General features: G+C 20.0%; 2 protein-coding genes across 3 annotated transcripts; both read left to right on the top strand.

The window, feature by feature from the left end:
• Window positions 1–656: 656 nt before the first annotated feature.
• On the top strand, window positions 657–14,198 carry LOC135119569 (uncharacterized). Its single transcript, XM_064043976.1, has 22 exons — window positions 657–754; window positions 1,280–1,345; window positions 2,076–2,156; window positions 2,218–2,262; window positions 2,324–2,401; window positions 4,231–4,360; window positions 6,203–6,249; window positions 6,302–6,387; window positions 6,456–6,606; window positions 6,669–6,743; window positions 6,797–6,871; window positions 7,007–7,120; window positions 7,781–7,923; window positions 10,444–10,524; window positions 10,873–10,953; window positions 11,023–11,154; window positions 11,823–11,975; window positions 12,254–12,317; window positions 13,041–13,131; window positions 13,193–13,283; window positions 13,339–13,425; window positions 14,067–14,198. Exons 3-22 carry the CDS (start codon window positions 2,144–2,146, stop codon window positions 14,196–14,198), a joined length of 1,869 nt encoding a protein of 622 aa, XP_063900046.1. The 5' UTR covers window positions 657–754; window positions 1,280–1,345; window positions 2,076–2,143.
• A 681-nt stretch (window positions 14,199–14,879) lies between these two features.
• On the top strand, window positions 14,880–19,611 carry LOC135119574 (uncharacterized). Of its 2 annotated transcripts, XM_064043978.1 has the most exons (13): window positions 14,880–14,924; window positions 15,015–15,064; window positions 15,118–15,212; window positions 15,267–15,305; window positions 15,390–15,494; window positions 15,554–15,656; window positions 15,868–15,920; window positions 16,038–16,148; window positions 17,791–17,910; window positions 17,997–18,086; window positions 19,227–19,298; window positions 19,377–19,436; window positions 19,498–19,611. In XM_064043978.1, the coding sequence occupies exons 2-13, from the start codon at window positions 15,019–15,021 to the stop codon at window positions 19,510–19,512; spliced, it is 909 nt and encodes a 302-aa protein (XP_063900048.1). In that variant the 5' UTR covers window positions 14,880–14,924; window positions 15,015–15,018; the 3' UTR covers window positions 19,513–19,611. The 2 variants fall into 2 exon arrangements, with proteins under 2 accessions (XP_063900048.1, XP_063900049.1); XM_064043979.1 differs by lacking the exons at window positions 19,227–19,298; window positions 19,377–19,436; window positions 19,498–19,611 and adding an exon at window positions 18,201–18,233.
• Window positions 19,612–19,786: the final 175 nt, after the last annotated feature.

Here is a 19,786-nt window from a genome sequence, read left to right as displayed (position 1 = left end):
CAATATAATAATATTAAACTTTATACATCGCTCAGAATAAATTTTTTAATTTATTTTGGTTAAGTCATTTGGTGCAAGAATTATGAGAAATATGAAAAATGTCACTCCATATTGAGGTTTTATTAGTAATTACATTAAACTTATTAGAGTTACTAATTAAATAAAAGTTCGGTTGAAGAGAAAGAGTTTTTTTATAAAGCGGCTGCTGAACATTTATCTAATTTTCATAGAGATTTATGGAAAAAAAGGTTATAATTTTAATTTTTTTTCTTAAAAAACTTTTTGTTTATTATTAAAAACTTTTTCCAAAGAAATTTGTGTACAGAAATTATTTATTTTAAGTGTTTAGCACAGTATCTATGAGCAAGCAGAATTAAGTTTTCTATGTATATTTTTTATTTTTTTTTCGATAATTTTTTTTACAGGCTTCTATAGGTTTTTATAAATTTTCTTTTATTATTAATTTTTTATAGTATGTTCAACCTTTTTTTATTATTCAGGGCTCCTTTTTATGCTGTTCCTGCAGCTTTGGATGTTCTTTCCAGAGGAACTTATTCATCGTTGCCCCTTTGCATGGTAAAAATAATTTGATATATATATCTTTTTTAATGAAAATTATAAACTATATAGCGAGTAGATCCTTTTCCAATTTTATCCAAAAGTGATCGTCTTGAGTGCATACATAAATTAAACGTTCTTCTTCGATTATTTTTACTGGAGATTAAAAGACCTTCAGATGTCCAAATCTCTGTTTGTGAGTTTTTTATATAAATACTTTTTATAATTTGGAAAGCACTTTTTTAAATTAATTTCATAAAAAAATTATTTTACTAAAAATTAAATATTTTTAGAAAGAGACTTAAGGTTAAGCTTTTCATATTGGATTTTGTTATTACTTAATGAAATTAAATAGAATTAATCTTACAATTAATTTAAAAAAAATACAAAATAAAAAACTACACAAAAATATAATTATAATAAATCTAAATTTTCTTCAAAAGTATAATTAAAAGTATAATAAAATCTTTTAAATAAAATTAAAAATTTTTACTAATAACTTAACTTAAATTAAAAAAATAATGATAACAATTATGAAAATCAAAAATTAAATTTATAATTACAATCCGAAAAAGTTATATTTGCGGGTTCTTTGTAATAAGTGCTTACCTTTTTTCATAAAAATTATATTAAAAAATAATTTCAATATTTTTTTGAAAGTTATACAATAATATTTTGTTTTTATTATCATTAAAAATTCATTTTAACTATTAATTATTAGTGGGAGGCCGTGTTTATATTGAGCGAGAAAACTTGTATGAAATTGCGTTAACTTTGTTTGGGCCTGGTTTACTATTTATTATTATTAATTAGAATCTTTTAATTAGTAATTATTATTTTCAATCTTAATTTTAAGTTAAAGTTATGAAGTTGCTTTCTAAATTATAATTTTTTATTAACCTTTTCATTTTTAATATTATCTCCATCTTTATTATATATGAATTTTCGAATATGTTTATTTTTTATTAACTTTCTACTTTCTTTCTTATTACTTCTTTTAAAGTTCTGAATTTTCTAAATTAATTTAATTTAATAACTTTATAATTTCCTTTTAAACATTTTTTCTATAGTTATGAATTTTTCTAATTTAATTTATTATTATTTACTTTTTTGTAATCATTTTAAACATTTTCTAATTTTTTTATTAGAGAATATATAGAAAGAATAAATTAAATTTGCTTCATCTTTTTATATTTATTATAATGACTTCTTTTCTTTTTTTTTTATTTTATATATAAATTATCAATAATATCTTTAATTGTCTTGTGTTAATAACTTTTTTTTTTGTTTTGCTTTTTACTATCTATTATAAATTAATTTTTACTTTTATACAAAAAAATTAGATTAATAAAATTTTTTATTATTTTAAAAAATTTATATTTTATTTCTTTTATTAATTTTTATAACAAAAAATTTATATGCGCCGGCTTATAGCAAATTTTATTTATTATTTTTTTATTCGAATTTTTTTTTAACTTTTATATACTACTATATATAAAACTCAACTACTTCGTAAGAAAAAAACTTTTGTTGGAGGGTTATTTCATTAAAACTTTTGATAAAACCGACTGAAGACATTGAATTCATGCTTGAAAATGGTCGTAGATTATTAGATAACTTTTTTTCATTATAAAACTGAAAAAAAAATATAAATAAAAGAGAATAACTGGTTGGATTCGAGCGCATTTAAGTCCGCGCAAACAAGTGATACGTCATTAAAATTATATCAAACCTGACTGATTAATTATTTGTTACTAATTTTTAGATGAAATTTTGTTTTTACTTCAAGAATTTTTGTATTCGAAGCCGGAAGACCCTTTTGTAGAAGTCTGCCAGTTATTGGGTTTACCGTTATTTTTTTTCTTAATTTTCTGCAAAGTTTTTAGTGAAAATTTATAGACATTTTACTTAAATTTCATAAATTTGCTTGCTTTAATTTTCATTATTAATATTTCAGCAAATTTTTTTTATCAATTTCATAAAAATTTAATGAACAAAATTTTTTTCACAAACTTTACGCCTCTTTTGATTTTAATTTTTAAAAATATTTTATAATTTGTTAAAATTTAAGGAGATTTAGTTATTTTTTAGACTTCATAATTATTTGTGCTTACTTTAATCTTCATCTTTTAGATTTTTTTATTTATTATTAGCAGGTTATGTAAAATTTGGGTTCATTGTTTTTATTGCATACTTCAATATCCCTTATTTAATCTTTACTTTTGAATTATAGTTACGGTATAATTTTAGTGAATATTTTAATATAAAAAATAATTATAATAAATTATTGACTTTATTATTTTTTTGCTTACTTTAATATTTATCGTTTGATTTTTCATCTTTATTATAATATTGGCCAAAAAATTTAGTGAATTTTTGTTAATTTTTATTAAAATTCAATACATCTTGCGTAAAAATTTATTAAATTCATTATTTTTTTTTTAAATTTTATAAGTGATCGTTGAGTTTTCCGAAAAATGATATCCTGAAAATTATTGAATTTTTATGCCAAAAATTAACAAAAAAGTTATCAAGTTCATTATTTTTCTCGCTAACTTTCCTCAATACATTTTTTTTAATTTTCTGTAAAATTTTTTAGTGAAATTTTATTGTTAATTACGTAATTATAATCAATATAAAAACAAATAAATTTTGTGGGTTCATTACTTTTCTTGCTTGCTTAAACTTTGTTCTTTTATATTCTTCATATATATTTATATTTTTTGCATTTTTAGTAAAAATTTGGGGAAAATTATTAAGATTTCATAAAAATTATTTATTATATATAATAAATTATTAATACCAAAATTTTATTAAAAAGATTTATAATTCACTACTTTTTTTTGCATATTTTTAACTTATTATTTTCGTATATAATTTTTAAATTTTTTCATTAGTTTTAGTGAGAAATTTGTTACTAAGTTTTTAATTTATATAGTATAAATATTTTTATGCAATAATTTTATGGGAAGAAAATTTGTTTTCATTACTTTTTTTGCATATTTTTAACTAATTTTTTTTTGTATATTATAAAAATTTGCATTAATTTTAGTGAGCAAATTGATAAGTTTTATATTTATATAAAATAAATATATTCTATGCCACAATTTTATTAGAAAAAATTCGATTAAATTATTGCATTATTTTTAGTGATGTTTCGGGAAATTTATTTATAAGTTTTAATAGAAAATATTTATTGAATATTATAACTTTTTAATGCCAGAGTTTATAAAAAAAATTGTAATCACTATTTACTTGCTTAATATCTCATGTGTTTATATACTTTTAATATTTTTGAGTGGCATTCAAAATTTTAACAAAACTTTCTTTTTATAAAAAGGTTTATTACATACTAAAAAAAGACAACTTTATAATTTTAAGGCATAAATTTTATGGTTTATTATTTTATAAAAAAATTTTGTATATATATATTTTTTTATTTTCAGTATTTTTAGTGTATAATATAAACCTTTTATTTTTGTATATATTTTTTATTATATACAATATCGTACGTTAAAATTATTATTATTTTATTATAGTAAATTGACATAAAAATTTTATGATATAGAAAACTATAATATTTATTAAATATAAAAAGTAAGAACAAATAAGGCATATAACATAAATAATTCATAACTTTTTCAACGGTGACAAACTTTTCATTATTTTTAGACGAGTTTTCTTTAAGTCTTCAGTTGAGTTATTTGCATGTTCAGGCCAACTTTTTAAACAGTGAAAAATGGGCATCCTTTTTGAAAATCGTATTCACTAAAAATTCTCATCTTCTTATTTATTACTGGAGGTAATTTTGGCGGAGTTTTTATTAAAAAATTCATATAATTATTTTTTACTATTTTTTAAAGCTGTGCAAACTTTTTTTGTGTACTAAAGTTTATTATTATTCAAGTATATATTGTTGGAAAACTATCATTAGTTTTTTAATTAATCATTGGATTATATTTTTGGCGTTTATATTTTTATCCAATACTAATTTACTTTTATATAAAAGTTTTTATAAGTATTATTATTTAAATTTATATTGTCGGTAAATTATCGATATTATTGTATAATAGTTTTTTTTTCTAATCATTGAATTATATACTTTTGGCGGTCATATTTTTATCCAATAGAAAAAAATTTTCCCTTTTAAATTAAAGTTTTTAAAAGTTTTATTGATATTTAAATTTATATTGTTGGAAAATATCATTACTGTCTAAATTTTTTTTTTTTACTGATCATTGGATTACGTTTTTGGCGGTTATATTTTTATCCAATATATATCTACAATTTAAATTAAAGTGTATAAAAATGTTGGTTTTTATTATTTGTAATTGATTTAAAGATTAATTTTTTCACTAATTCTATAATTAAATAATTTAAAATTATTGGCTGTTATTATTGTGGCTTATTTTTTGCTATAAGGTTTCTTTTTAAAGCAATATTTAAGGATATTTCGCGATACTTTTAAGACATTTTTTTTTTTTGGAAGTTTGGCGGGTTTTTTTGTTCTTCTGATAGTAAATAGTAAATTTTTGGACAAAATTTTATATTTATTTGAAGTTAATTGGCAGTTATTTTTTAATCGTAATTTTTATTTCTTTCATAAAGTTTTAAAGTTTTGTAATTAATAAAATTAATTTAAACGATTTTATTCCCTCTTATCGGAGGAAATTTGGCGGTATTTAAAGACTCTTTGTGATAAAATTTTATTAGAGGTGATTCGTGGTTATTATTTTTTGTTCGTCATTTTTGTTATGTTTATATTTTCATTATGAAAAATTGTTACCTTAAAGTTAATAGAAGGGAAATTATAAAAAATTTAGTGAATCTTTTTTATTTACTTTTGTAACAAAGTATTGGTTTTTTAAAGTAGAGGAACTTATTGGACAAAACTTGTATAATAAATCAAAATTATTTTTATAGGTATAACTGATATTTTTATAGGACTTATATTTTTTTACCGGAATATTTTAATTGGTTGGAATTATCTTGTGAAAAGCATGTTTAGTACATTAACCTACAAACACTTTCTTGTTTTGTATACTTGTCAAAATTATTGGTTAACAAGGATTATTTTTGCGTTACTTTTATTATCCTATGAAATGGTTTATAAATTAATTTTTTCACGTATTATAAAACGTTACTAATTTGCCCTAATTTTTAAGAAAACTATTGTAATATAATTTGGAAAGTTTAGCACGTGGTGTCGTTCGTAATTTGTAGTTATTATTATTTTTATTAGTATTTTTTCTGTGATGAAACTGAAAGTCTTTATGTTTTATAAAAATAATTACTCTTTTAAATATTTTGGGGCGTAATAAACACTAAATTTAAAACATGGTGAGATTTTTTTACTTTGATTGGTTTAACATTTTCGCTCTATTCTTTGGGTAAGGGAGCATTTGACTTGAATTACGATTAATTAAAAAAATTAAAAGCTTTTTTTTTGAAAATAATTAAAGAATTTGTGCCAAAATTATTATTATTAAAAACGAATTTATTACTTTATTTAATTTAATGATTGTTGGTCAGTTTACAATGATTAATGTTGAGGAATTTTGAAATATTTAATCAGATTCCTAAAAAGAAAATTCCTGATAGTGAAAATAAATATTAAAAATTTAATGAATTTTTTATTATGTAGGAATTTTCAACACTTCGACCTGAGGCCAATCAACGAACAAGAGAAGCGTAAACAAATTTATTATAACTATTATTATAATAACAGATTTTACTATCGCAGCTTTCATTAAAATTTATGTAAGTCTTCACGATCATACCTTAAAAGTTGAACATTTTCCATCATTGGAAGAACGTTTTGATATCAATGTAAAAATTCTAATATATTGTTGGCTACTTTTAAATAAAAATCTATTTAATTTTTTTTATGCTTGCAGTTGGGCCGTGTCGCCTCTTCTTGTGTAGTGAGTCTAGATAAGCTTCTCAGTCACTTGGTTAGATCATACATCGAATGTCTACTGGATGAAATTATGTTGTATCTGCGCGGGGCTGCTTTTAGTGAAAAAGATCACGTGTCTAAGGTCTGCGGTAAAATAACATAATTTTTTTTAATTTTTAATTTATTTATAATTAATATCACTGGTCAATAGAGACCTACGGCTGTTTTCTAAAAGTTGAATTTTTGAATTCTTTTCCTTTTCGAGTTGATATTCACAATTTACGCGGTTTTTTCTATTCATGTTTACTATATAATTTTTTTTCACCCAACCCTTTTCAGGTCATCTAACATTAACTCCTCTATTTATCGGCCTCACCGAGCCTTCCTCAAAAATACTGAACAATATAAATTTGGGTATTTAGTGTTTTTTGCAACATTTTTATACCAAAAGTTACCTATTTTTGCTTTATTGTTGTATCAGCTTGTTTAGTTGTGTATAGTTTTTTTTGCTTTTATTGCTATTTTTTTTTTATTTATAATATTTTTTAGCTTTGAGCCTTTTTAAGGTCACCTTGTTGGATTCATTAAATTTACTGAAGACAGAACTAATGAAAGAATGCATTTATAAACTTTGTTTCCGGTTAAACTTGCAGTATTTTCAAAGTAATTTATTATTATATACTTTATTTTAATATTTTATATATTTTTTAAAAATATTTATGAATATACAAGTGTTTACGTATACATGATAATCTTAATGAATAATTATTTATTATTATTGGTTTAAGCTTTTTATAAATTTTTGTACGATTGAAATTCTAATAAAAATTTTAATTAAACACCATCAACAGTCACGTGTTACTAACACAACGAATTCTTTCATTATATAACGAGTTAAAGTTAACAATTAATACTGGAAGTAATTTGTTACTTTTAATCAATTGGGTATTTTTATGTTTAATTTGGTTGTTTCAACTTTATTAGCTAGCTTTCTTTTACATTTCTTGGGCATCATTTATACATCGCAAAAAAAATTACGCTAGCTTTGGAAAACTATAAAACTGGGCCAAATTTATAAGAAATAATGGTTATAATCAATTTTTGTACCCAATAATAATAACTTGGATCAATTATTTTTTATCCCGAGAATCTTAATTTTCTAACAAGCAAAATTTGTTGGGTCTAATTGATAGAAAGGAAAATAATATGCACCTCTTTTCCTTAATTTGCATGGTTTTGCAACTTTTTGTTTGCTTTCAATTGAATTTTTTGTTGGGTAAAATTAAAACTTTAAAAAAACCTTTTCTTTTTTGTACATTGGAGGTCTTCCTATTGTACACCCATCGGCGTCCACCATATCGGAAACCAAGACTGGGGCCCCTTTTGGTGAATCTTCACAATTATTCATTCTATTGTCTAAAAGTAGGTATTTGAAAATCACAGTCAACCGTGATGAGGAATTGTTGGTAAAAAAAATATTTTACTTTAAATGTTATTGATATTTTTTATGAATAACTAATATGTATATAATTTCTATATAAAAAATTTTACAGTATTTTTCATTTTTTTTATGAATAACTATAGTTATTATATATAATTTCTACATAAAAAGTATACCTTATTTTTTATTAGTTTAAGATTTACTATTTATTAAAACTCTGGTATTACTTTAATAAAAAATTTTTTTGTAAAATAATATAAATTATTGTCAGTGTCAATGAAAACTGTTCAGTACTTTTCTTGAATATATATTTTTATAATAAAAAACATAATAAAAATCATAATATCTTAATACTTGCTTATTATTATATTTAGAAGTTTATAAAGGTTATATAACATTTAAGTATATTTATATTCAATTATAATAATTTTTTTCTAAAAAGTTTTTTTCTCAGTTTTATAATTTTTTTGAATAATTTTTTCATATTAAAATATGTTTTACATTTCTTTCATGATATTTTTTAGATAATAATACTTTTACTTGTAAAAGTTAAAAATTTACATTATTAACTTTTATAAAATTAATGATAATATTTATATTGAAACATATTTTATATATAAATGCAGAAATTTTAATATTTTTAAGCTTTTTATTTTTGTTATATTCAAAATTTGATAACTTGAAGTTTTATTATTATTATTATTAAGGTAATAATTTTATTTATGAGTTTTGTTATTTATAATTATAAAGTTTTTAATTGTTATTATTATTAACTTGTTAAAAAAAGTATGACTTTTATATTTTTAATACTGAAAATATTTTTTATTAGAAAATCTTAAATGTTTATGATTATTATTATATAAACGTATATACTTGATAATAATTAATTATTATGGAAGTACTTTTATTAGTAAAAGTTATCTTTAATAAAAATTTTCAGTTAGTATTATAATAATTATAATATTTTATAAAAAGTTTATAAATTTTTTAATATATTTTTTTTATAATGGAAAAAATATTTTTAATAGTAAAAGTTTTGTTATTTTTATTATAATTATTATAATATTTATGTAACAAAAATGTTCCATTATTATAACAAGAAATACATCTATTATAAAATTTTTGAGCTACTATATAATAATTATTAGCTCGTAAAAAAATTTAAATAACTTTTAAAATATTTATATTTATTTATTATTATAACAATAAGAAAAGCATTACCTTTATATATAATAAAGTTTTTTTTTATGATAATTTTTTTTTAAAGTTTTATTATTTATATCTACTAATATAATTATTATTATTATAAAATAAAGAGAATATATATTTTTTTAATTATAAAAGTATATTATTGTTAATTAAATTAATTATTAACTTTTATATTTTTAAGGTTTACATTTTTTTATATTTATTATTATTTTTATGAAAATATATTAATAGTTAAAGATTTGCTTATTATTAATCACAAGCTCTTTAAAATTTATATAATATTATATATTTTATAAAGTTTCCATGGTTTCATTTACTTATCAGCAAATATAAAGGTTTTAGTTTATTAATTCGTATAAATTGTATATAACTTTTACTATATTTATAAAGTTTTCGTTATATTTTTTTACTTATAATTACTATTCTTGCTATATTAAAAAAATATTTCAAATAATAGCAAAAGTTTGCTTATTATATTAATATTAAATCATAAAATTTACATTTAATATACTTTAGTAATTTTTTTATAATTCATTTTTTTGTTTTAAAATGGTTTCATTATTTTTATTTATTATGAAAAACAATAAGAATAGTCAAAGTTTTTGCTTATTATTATATATTTATTATTGATTCATAAAATTTATGACTTTTTATATATTTTAAAAATTTATTTATAATTTTGTTTTTTTTAAGTTTTCATTATTTTTATTTACTTATAACAATCATTATGAAAAGGTATTTATAATAGTAAAAGTTTCTGATATTTTTATATATATATGTCTTTTTTCAAATATTTTGTAATATTTTTTAAAGTTTTTATTATTATTCTAAAATTTTCATTATTTTTATATGCTGCAATATAATTATTATATGAAAAGAATACGTCGTAAATTATAACTATACGATTTTTATAGGCATTTAAAAGGTTTTTTTTGAGTTTTTTTGGCTTTACACTATTTTTGTATACTTTGATAATAATTATTACATAAAAAAGAATATTTTTATAGTAATCGTTTTTAGTTATTGTTTATAAATTATTATTAACTATACGATTTTTATAGTTCTTCATAGAGTTATTTATAACTTTTCATTGTTTTTTATATACTTCACTAATAATTATTATAATAATTAAATAAGAATATTCACATAGTAAAAGTTATAAGATTTATAAGATTTATATATATTACTAAAGTTACTCAAAAGTTTATATATATATTATAAAGTATTCAGTATTTTTATTTACTTTAATAATAATTATTATTATATAAAAATGAATTTTTCATATATTAAAATCTTTATGTTTATATAATTTTTTAACCAATAATACTTGATATAGTTGTACGAACTTTTAACGGTAACTCCTATTGAACCTACTTCGCTTTTACTGACTGTCTCCTCGACGGACTTCATATTTATTGTTTGATTATCATTATCATTATTATATTTATATATGATCCCTTTAAATTATGCTATTGGCTGACGAAAAATTTTTTCATTAGTTTTCTAATAACTTTTAATATAAACTTTTTTATTAGTATTAATATTTCTTCTTAACCCTAATAATTTCTGTATTTTATTTATCATCTTTCACGTTGCATATATATAATGATTATCGTGACAGCTTGAAACATGCGGGAAAAGTTTCGTTTATAAAAAAATATTAATTAATATTAAACTAAAATTTAATTGGTCAGTGTTTTATATACTCTTTCATAATTGGTTTCTATCATTACTTTTTGTTTTAATAGTCGTATTATTTATTAAGAGCCCCTCAAGCTTTTTAGCCAATTCTTGTGAACTGCACGAAACTGTATTAGCGAATAAAAAACATCTGCTTACACTTCACGTTTTACTTATATTATTTTTTCATGATATCATTTTTTTTATTGCATGTTTTTTAAATATAAACTTGAAGGTTTTTGAAGCTATTCAACAGGCGCAAGTGAAATTCATTATTAGCGAAGTTTCTAACCATCTAGAAAACTTCAATATTCATTTTTCATTGCAATTACTATGCGATTATTCGGGCTTTAATGAATCCAGCGAAGTTTATTATTATTATCACTTTTATTATTATGATCATTATATTTTTTAATCTTCCTTATTTTACTAGAAAAGTTTTATTCGGTGTTAGCACATTATATTATTTGTTATAATCCTTTTAGTTTTTTCTTATTTTCATATTCATTATTATTACTTCTATTTATTTTCTAATGTTTTATGTGATTACCTATTTTTTTATAAAAAATTTATATACTTTTATGAATGCTTAAAATATTATAACTATGTGTTTGTTAAAACTTTACTTTCATATCAACTTATATTTTGATTTTTGTTCTTATATTTATTCATAAATTTCAATAAAAATATAAACTCTAAAATTTTTTATTATATCAAGGAAACAATTTTTATAAAGAAATGAAATATTACTTTTTATAAATTTTATTTTTTTTTAAGAAAAGTTTTTAAATAAATTTCGTTTGAAAAACTTTTTGTTGGGTCTTATTCTTTCGTTAAACTTATTTAATAGTTCTTTACTTTTAATTGAATTTATAAAATTGTTTTACAGTTATGTTATACAAAAAATATCATCTCGTTTTAAAGTAACTTTTCTCTGCATTTTTTTTTTTTGAGTATTGACAATTTATTTATTACTATTGTTGGTTTATTTTTTTAACTTTTTTAAAAAAATTTATACATTAATATACCCGCTAGGATGCACGTGCGCTTTTTATAGTAAAAACTATTCCTCCCCCCCAACAAATACGCTCAAGAATGGCGGCAACATTTCTGGAGACTTCCTCTGACAACTTTGCGGAAATATCCTTACAAACTTTTGGGGATCACGTTATTAATAAGTTTTTGCGGGTCTTTTAAAATTTCATTTATTATAATGCAATGTCTTACTTTGTATATGTGACTGTAACGACTTTTTTAATAAGCTATTATTCATATTTTTATTTTTCTTGCTTATTGAACATTCGCATTTCTGGTGAATTTGTTTAATAAGAAGTTTTGGTTTTTTTTTTTTTGAATTTTATTCTCGTATTGACATGGTAATATTTTTTTCTGCTCTTAAACTGAAAAATAATGAACGGTTTAAGTTTATTTTTATGTTAATTTTTTATATACATATCCAATAAAAGGCGCGAATTTTGTGGAAAGAAGCCTTTTTATTGGCACTTCAGTCTTTGAAAAAAGACGTTTTTTGTACGTTTTTTAATTATTATTAATTTTTTTACTAATAAATTAAGCAAGTTTCATATATTGAAAAATTTGTTGAGTATTTGTTTTTATAATATTTTTAATGAATGTAATTTTATTCTTTCCCGAGAATTCTATTACAATGAAATATTAAATATTCATTAAAAAACTCGATATATTTTAAAATCTGTAATAGAACGTATAAAATTAACATTCTTTTATCAAAGCGTATTTAGCACGTGTAAGTTCAGTTATTTTATTGAATGTAAGCAAGTAATTTATGTTCTTTATAGGAAAAAATTTCCTATAGTACTAGACAAAATCGTTAGTTGGATAATCAAATATTAAAGAATTCACAGCATTTATAGCATACAAAAGTATAAATTGAAACAACCTCTTTTATGAAAATCTTTGGTTGCTTCACAAAAAGATGCCCCAAATATTTTCACCTGCTTAAATTTTGTTTATTTTTTGCTATTATATTTAATTAGTGTCAACTCCGTTAAAACGTTTTCCTCATTATAAAAATTGTGAAAAAATAATAAAAATTGATTCGACGAAAAGAGTCGCTGACAAAAGTATAAAGTTTTTGTTTACAGTTCATCCTCCGCACATGGCTGTAGTACCATTTTCAGTACACCATCACTATAAATATTGACGCGCATAGCAATGAAACGCGCTTACTGGCTATAATAATTAAAACACTGTAATTATACCTACCAATCATAGGCCCCCAAAAACCTGGCTACAACGAAGATTCGATATTTTTACAGTACGATGCTATTTGCGAGGAATCCTTCGCTCAGTTCATTAATGATTGGTTAATAACAGTCAAAAAATTCATAATATATAGTAAATAAAAATTTTTGTTGTATGAAAAGGCAAAGAATTATTGTAACCACGAGTCTTGCGCTGACCAGCAACGAGCGCGTGGTTGTTAACCAAAAAGATGCTAACGAATGGGATTATAATGTTATGATATCATTAATATATTTTTAATTTACATGACCATTATTATTATGTACAGATTACTTCTTTTGATTATGAAAATTTATCCATAAGGTTCCGGTTGTGTCCAATCAAATGCGACATTTGGGCAACGTTACATATTAAAGTATTTTTGTTGGCTTAAAAAGTTTTTATGGTTTTATTTATTTTTTATTTCATATTTTAAAATATTTTAAATATATTTTGTTTATTTTTAATGAATTACTTTATTAAAGTGAATTTTTTATTTTGCTTTCCTTATTATTTTTTTTTTATTTTTTCTGATAGTTTATTGAAATTATGTTGTGTATTTTTTTTAAACTGAATTCATTATTTTTTCTTTGTATTATATTTTTTATTATCTTTGTTATATATTAATAAATTTAATTGTTATAGTATTATTAATTTTTTTTCATTATTTTCAATTTTTTATATAAATATATTAAAACTTTATTGAATTTTTTTATTTAATTTTTTAATTTTATATCATTAAATTTTTTGTGCATACCTTATTAGATTTATTTACTTAATTATATTCTTCAATCTATCTATCTTTATATTTTTTTAATTAATAATTATTATGTTAATTTAATTTCATTATTTTTGTTTCATGTTTTTTATACTTTTATTTTTTTATTTACGTTTTTTAATGTCAAATATATTTTTATTTTATTTCTTAATATAATTTTATTATTATTATTTTGTTAAATATAATCAATTTCATTAATTATAATGAATTAATGTTAAAAAAATTTAATAATTTTTTAGTGGATTTCTGATAAAGTCGGCTTCCTCATTAAGTCTATTGAAACTAACAGCACTTTGTTGGCTCTAATGAATGTTTTCATTCTCGATTTGCTAAATTCTGTGGAGGATTTTTATTCTTTTTCCTTAGTATAGTTATATGAATCTATATATTCTTTACTTAAACATTTATTATTAGATTTACGTATTTTTATTATATTTATCATTATTTTATATTTTTATTACAAAATTTTAAAATATTTATTATTTATTATTAGATATTTATAATATCTTACTTTTATATTTGTTATAAAATATATTTATTTACCTTTTATAGTATGAATTTATATATTCTTTACTTATATATTTTTTATAAGATTTATATATTTTTATAATATATATTTATAGATATATAATTATAATTTTTACTTTTATATCTATTATGAAATATATAATATATATATTTACTTATTATTATATATTTAATTTTTTGTTACTTTTATATTAAATTTATATATAATATATATAAATTTTAATTATATGAATTTACATATTTTTACTTTTATATATTAATTTATATCCTTTTATTACATTTATTTTGTATTTCATTTTTCTTTTGCTTTTTTAAAGCGTTTATCTGAAGTTTTCCGTTACGTTAATGTTATTGAAAAGGGAACTTTATTACAACAACGCGCATCAGTAGGTTTTGAGCATTTTTTATTGGTATAATTATTATTATTGTTGTTATTATTATTAAATAACATAAAAGTAATGAAAATCATAAAAATAGTCTGAGAAACTCCAAAAGCAATTGCTTACTATAAAAAATTTTACTTTTCTTCCTCGCTCGTTATCAACTATTATAGTGATATTTGCTAAGCGGTAACTATCTAAGCATGATCCTTATTTTATTATTAATATGTTATATTACTTTTATTTTGTTATTATTATATATTATTATTACACTATTAGAATAATGACGAAAGTTACATACAAGGAAAATCGCAAGATAGGAATTTCTGGTATTTTTCTTCATCATCGTCTTCTCCTTATTATTTATATTTATATTTATAAGAAGTCTATTATATACATAGAAAAGAGCACTTTACAACCAATGCTGCTTATGAAAAAGTTAATATTCTTTCAGAATTTTGCAAACTTTCTTGTACTGTAAGTTTTATTATTATTTATTATTATTATTATTAAATATAATTACTTGTAAAGGAGGGCATCATGATGGAAGTGTTGGGGCCTGAACAAGAAGTGAACATATTATTTTTAAACTTTTACTATAATCAATACTATAATTCAAAAAAAAAATTATTATTTATTTTTCCCTTTTTTAAGGTATTACTGGACTTTTCCTCTTTCACTAAATTTTTTGAAAAGCTTGTAAATTTTTTAAGTCACCACTATGCTTGTGTTGGGATGCAGGAGTCTGCAAAGCAATTGGTTGTTTTATTTATATATATTTTTTACTTCAATAATACTAACAACTGACTGTTCAATAGAATTTCTCATATCAGACAGACAATTTAACAACGACGTTTACAATAAAAAACAATGTCTTTCGGTTTTCCGTTGACACGTGGGGCGTCACTATTATTTCTTGCGGTATTTTTTTGTATTTTAGCACGTGCAAGTTTTTTATTGAAATGGGCCAATAATCAGAGTATTAACGCCAAAAGTTTATACCAATTCTCATTGGTTTAAAACTCTCTGTTGGCGTCTTTTATGTAGATTATGAGTAGTATTTTTTTTAATATAATCTTTAATTATTTCATTTTATATACTAAAAAACTTTTTACTATTAAATTTTTTACAGATTTTTTAGTGAAAAGCGAAAGTAAAGTTTTATCTGAATGGTTTTTTTATAAAGTAATACTTATATAAAAAGTTTTTATTATGTCAATGTTATTTTAATTATTATAATAATAATTTATAATTAAATAGTTATAATCATGACAATAATAGTAACAAGAATAATGTAATTAGTATTGCTTCATGTATGGAAGTCTTTTGCTTGAGGATTTTCATTCTTTTTGCTGCATATTGGGACTTCCCATGTGCGCTATCAAAGCTCTTATTCCGGCGCTTGAACTCGAAGTCTATATTATAATATTATTACAATAACTTATTATTCATTATTATTAATATCAACATTTGAATAGCTTTAAACTTATTAACTTTTCCATTAAATAATTTATTATGAATTTAAAGTTAGTTTTTCTGTATTTTGCATATTTTTTACTTTTACTTGTTTTTATTAATATTTATGTTTATTTTAGTTGAAAGTTTTTTATTTTTATATTTATATTTATTTAGTTAAAAGTTTATTATATTTAGTTATTATTATATATTTTTTAAGTTTTATTTATTTTTATTTTATTTATCCTTAAAAGTTTTGTATTTTAATGTTTAATATATTCTCTTTCCATAATTAATTTTTTGAATTTTTACTTTCAGCAAAAAATATATGCGTATATATATATATATTTATAGTTAAAATTTTTTTATATTCAAATATTTCTTTATTTATGATGAAAGTTTTTATATTAATTTTTTTATTTTATAAAACATTTTTTAAAACAAATTTATATTAAATAAAAATATCAGCGTTTTGGTTATATTTCTAAATATATTTTTATATATTTTTAAATTATTTTCGTTGTGCTTTATTATTATTATTATTATAATAATTTAATACTTCTGTTACTTTTCGTATTACTATTTTTACTATTTACTAGTAATACAATTATTTTTTTATTATTGTAATATATTATTTAGTTATTTATATATATTCCTGCTATTATTGTCGTCTTTATTTCTTTATAATTGTTATTTTATTTATATATTTCGAAAAGCTTCGGCTTCCAGTTTATGTATTATTTATTATATTTTTTTATTGCTTATTATTTTTATATTTAATTTTTATCTTTTTACTTTAACATAATTTTTTTATTCATTTTATATTTATAATACGTCATCTTTATTTAATTTTTCCAGCTTTATTATTATTTATAACTTCATTATTTCTTTAATATTTTATTATTGGTTAGGAAGGGTTAGGAGTAGGGTTAACTTTTCAAAATTACTTTATTTTAGTTATTATTTCTATATTTTATATTATTGATTCATTATTATTTGATTATTTATATATTTATCAATACTTATATATATTCTACTTTATTTTTTATTATTATTATACAATATATTAATATACATTTTACTTACTTTCATTATTTTTGTTATTATTTCTTTATTATAATATTTTATTTATCCATCAGCTTCAGCATTTTTTTTATCATAATATTATTTTTATTTTATAATATTTTAACTTTTATTTTTTTTTTTATAATATATTATTTATATATCGGCTTAACTGTTTTTTTAAATTATAATATTTATATTTACTTTGTTATATTATGTAATTTTTTTTAGTTATTTTTAATATATTTTTATATTTTCTTATAATATTTTCATAATATATTATTTATAATATTAAATTTTATTAAACTTTTGACCTTCAATACTTTTTAATTGTTTTTTTTTATATTTACTGTACAATAAAATTATTTTTAAATCGCTATATATCATAAATTACCCTTAAAAACTGCTTATTATTAATTTATATTCATTTATTATTAATTTTTATATTATTCTATATCGTTATATTTATTCATAAGCTCCCCAAATGTTTCATTATTTTTTTTGTCAATATTTTGTATATTTAAATATTTTATTTCAGCTTCGACTCCCTCACAGCATTTCTCTACTGACCAGCAAGCCTTCCTATTTCACTAAAAATTCAGAGTCTCTTTACAACTTTTCTCATATTTTTTATGAAAATGATAAGATTTACGTTTGGGTATTTTTTTTATTTTTTATTAAAAACTTGATTATATAATTTTTATATATAATATATATAACTTATTATAATTTTTTTAAAAAAAGACCCGCTTTACGCTTCATACTTCTTTTTTCTTTCTACTTATATTTGATATAAACTCGAATGTCGTTGAAAACTGCAGCCAACTTGAGCAGGTGAACTTCTCACTTCATTACTTTTTTTTTTCAAAGTATATTTATGGCTATTATTGGTTGTTTTTTTCATAATTTGCATCTTTATTAAGAAAATTCATTAAATTTTTGGTTTAGTCCTTGAAATTTTTTTTTTGATTCATTAAAACCAACGCGCGTTTTCTCTTCCTCCCTTGGTCAATTAGTATATTGTTATTATTCAAAATTAAAATTTATAAAAATGAGGTGTACTCAATATCGGATTCCCTATTTTTAAACATGACCGGAGCCAAAATCATATCGTTTACACTAAAATATTTTCTACTTTATAACAACTTTTTTTAAAAATATTTATTTATATAAAATAATCTACAATTTTTTTTAATCACTTTTATAATATAGATTTTATTACGAGTATTTTTATTATAATTCTTTTACAATACTTTCTTTTAAAGATTGTGTACAAAAGTTTTTTCTACTTTTATACAATTTTATATTAAAAGTATTTTTTAAAAAATAGTGATTATAAATTTTTTTAATTTCTAATTTCATTAATATTATTTCTAGTATTTTATTATAATTTTTTTATTAATATTCTTTTTAAATATTATTAAATAGTTTCCTTTAACTTTCATATAAATTTTTGTTAGCAATTTTTTTTAATTTAATATAAGTTGTTATATTTTGCTTTCTTTATTACGTTTCTGATGATATAAATATTATTAGTATTGTCATATTTTTATAAGTCTTATATATATTTTTTAATATTATATAAAATATAGTTTTTTTTTACTTTAATAAAAAATTTTATTAGCAATACTTTTTTTTGAAATGTAATAGTTCCTTTATTATTATTGCTATGATATAATTATTTATATTTAGTATTTTATCATTTTTTTTATAATTATTATATGGAACATAAAAAGTTGCCTTTTCATGGTACTTTATTCATTATTTTTATTTTAAAATTATATTTGCTAAACTTTTTTGTATATGGACAATAAATAATGAATCGGTTTTTAGATAAGTTGTGTCGTCTTATGATTATTAGCGTCTTTTTATATTACGTAGAAACTTTTTATATGCATTGTGACACTAAATTTTTTTCATTATATTTATTGCTTTTTTAACGAAATTTAGTGAATAAACTTTTTTTTTTTACAGGAAGAATTGCAAATGCTCAATAGAAACGTGGAGCTAAAAGTTGAAACTTTCTTAAAAAAACTGGCTAATTCGGTTTTCATTATTTTTATAGTTATATTTATTATTATTGTAGATTATTACTATAATTATATTATTTACACTAAAAAAAAGAAAGAAAAGCCGGAAAACTGCTTTGATTGGGTTCTTCTACAGTTGCTTGAATTTTTAAAAGTAATAAAATTCAGTTCATAAAGAATTTTGTTTATTATTAGAAAAAAATTTAACTTTATAGGACTGTGGAAGCTAATAAACTTGAGAAAAAAAAATGTTATGACGCGCAGTAAACAATATCCTGAGCCTAATTTATGTTTTTTTTAAGCGAGGATTTATATGTACCACCAAAAAGTAGTTAATAAATTTAATCAGCTGACCACGTGAGACCACGTGCCGCATATTTCGTGAGTTTGCTATTTTCTTTAAAAAAAAGCAAAAAAATATATTTTAAGTTTAATACCTTTAAAAATCCCGAATACGCGTTAAAAAGTTGGTTAGTGCACCACGTGCATTCACATGCAGTAATA

The sequence above is a fragment of the Zophobas morio genome, unplaced genomic scaffold (assembly GCF_036711695.1).
Source record: "Zophobas morio isolate AGI-343-1 ecotype UQ-CSIRO unplaced genomic scaffold, CSIRO_AGI_Zmor_V1 ptg000273l, whole genome shotgun sequence".
Classification (NCBI taxonomy): Eukaryota; Metazoa; Arthropoda; class Insecta; order Coleoptera; family Tenebrionidae; genus Zophobas; species Zophobas morio.
This window is presented reverse-complemented; position numbering and strand designations above follow the sequence as displayed.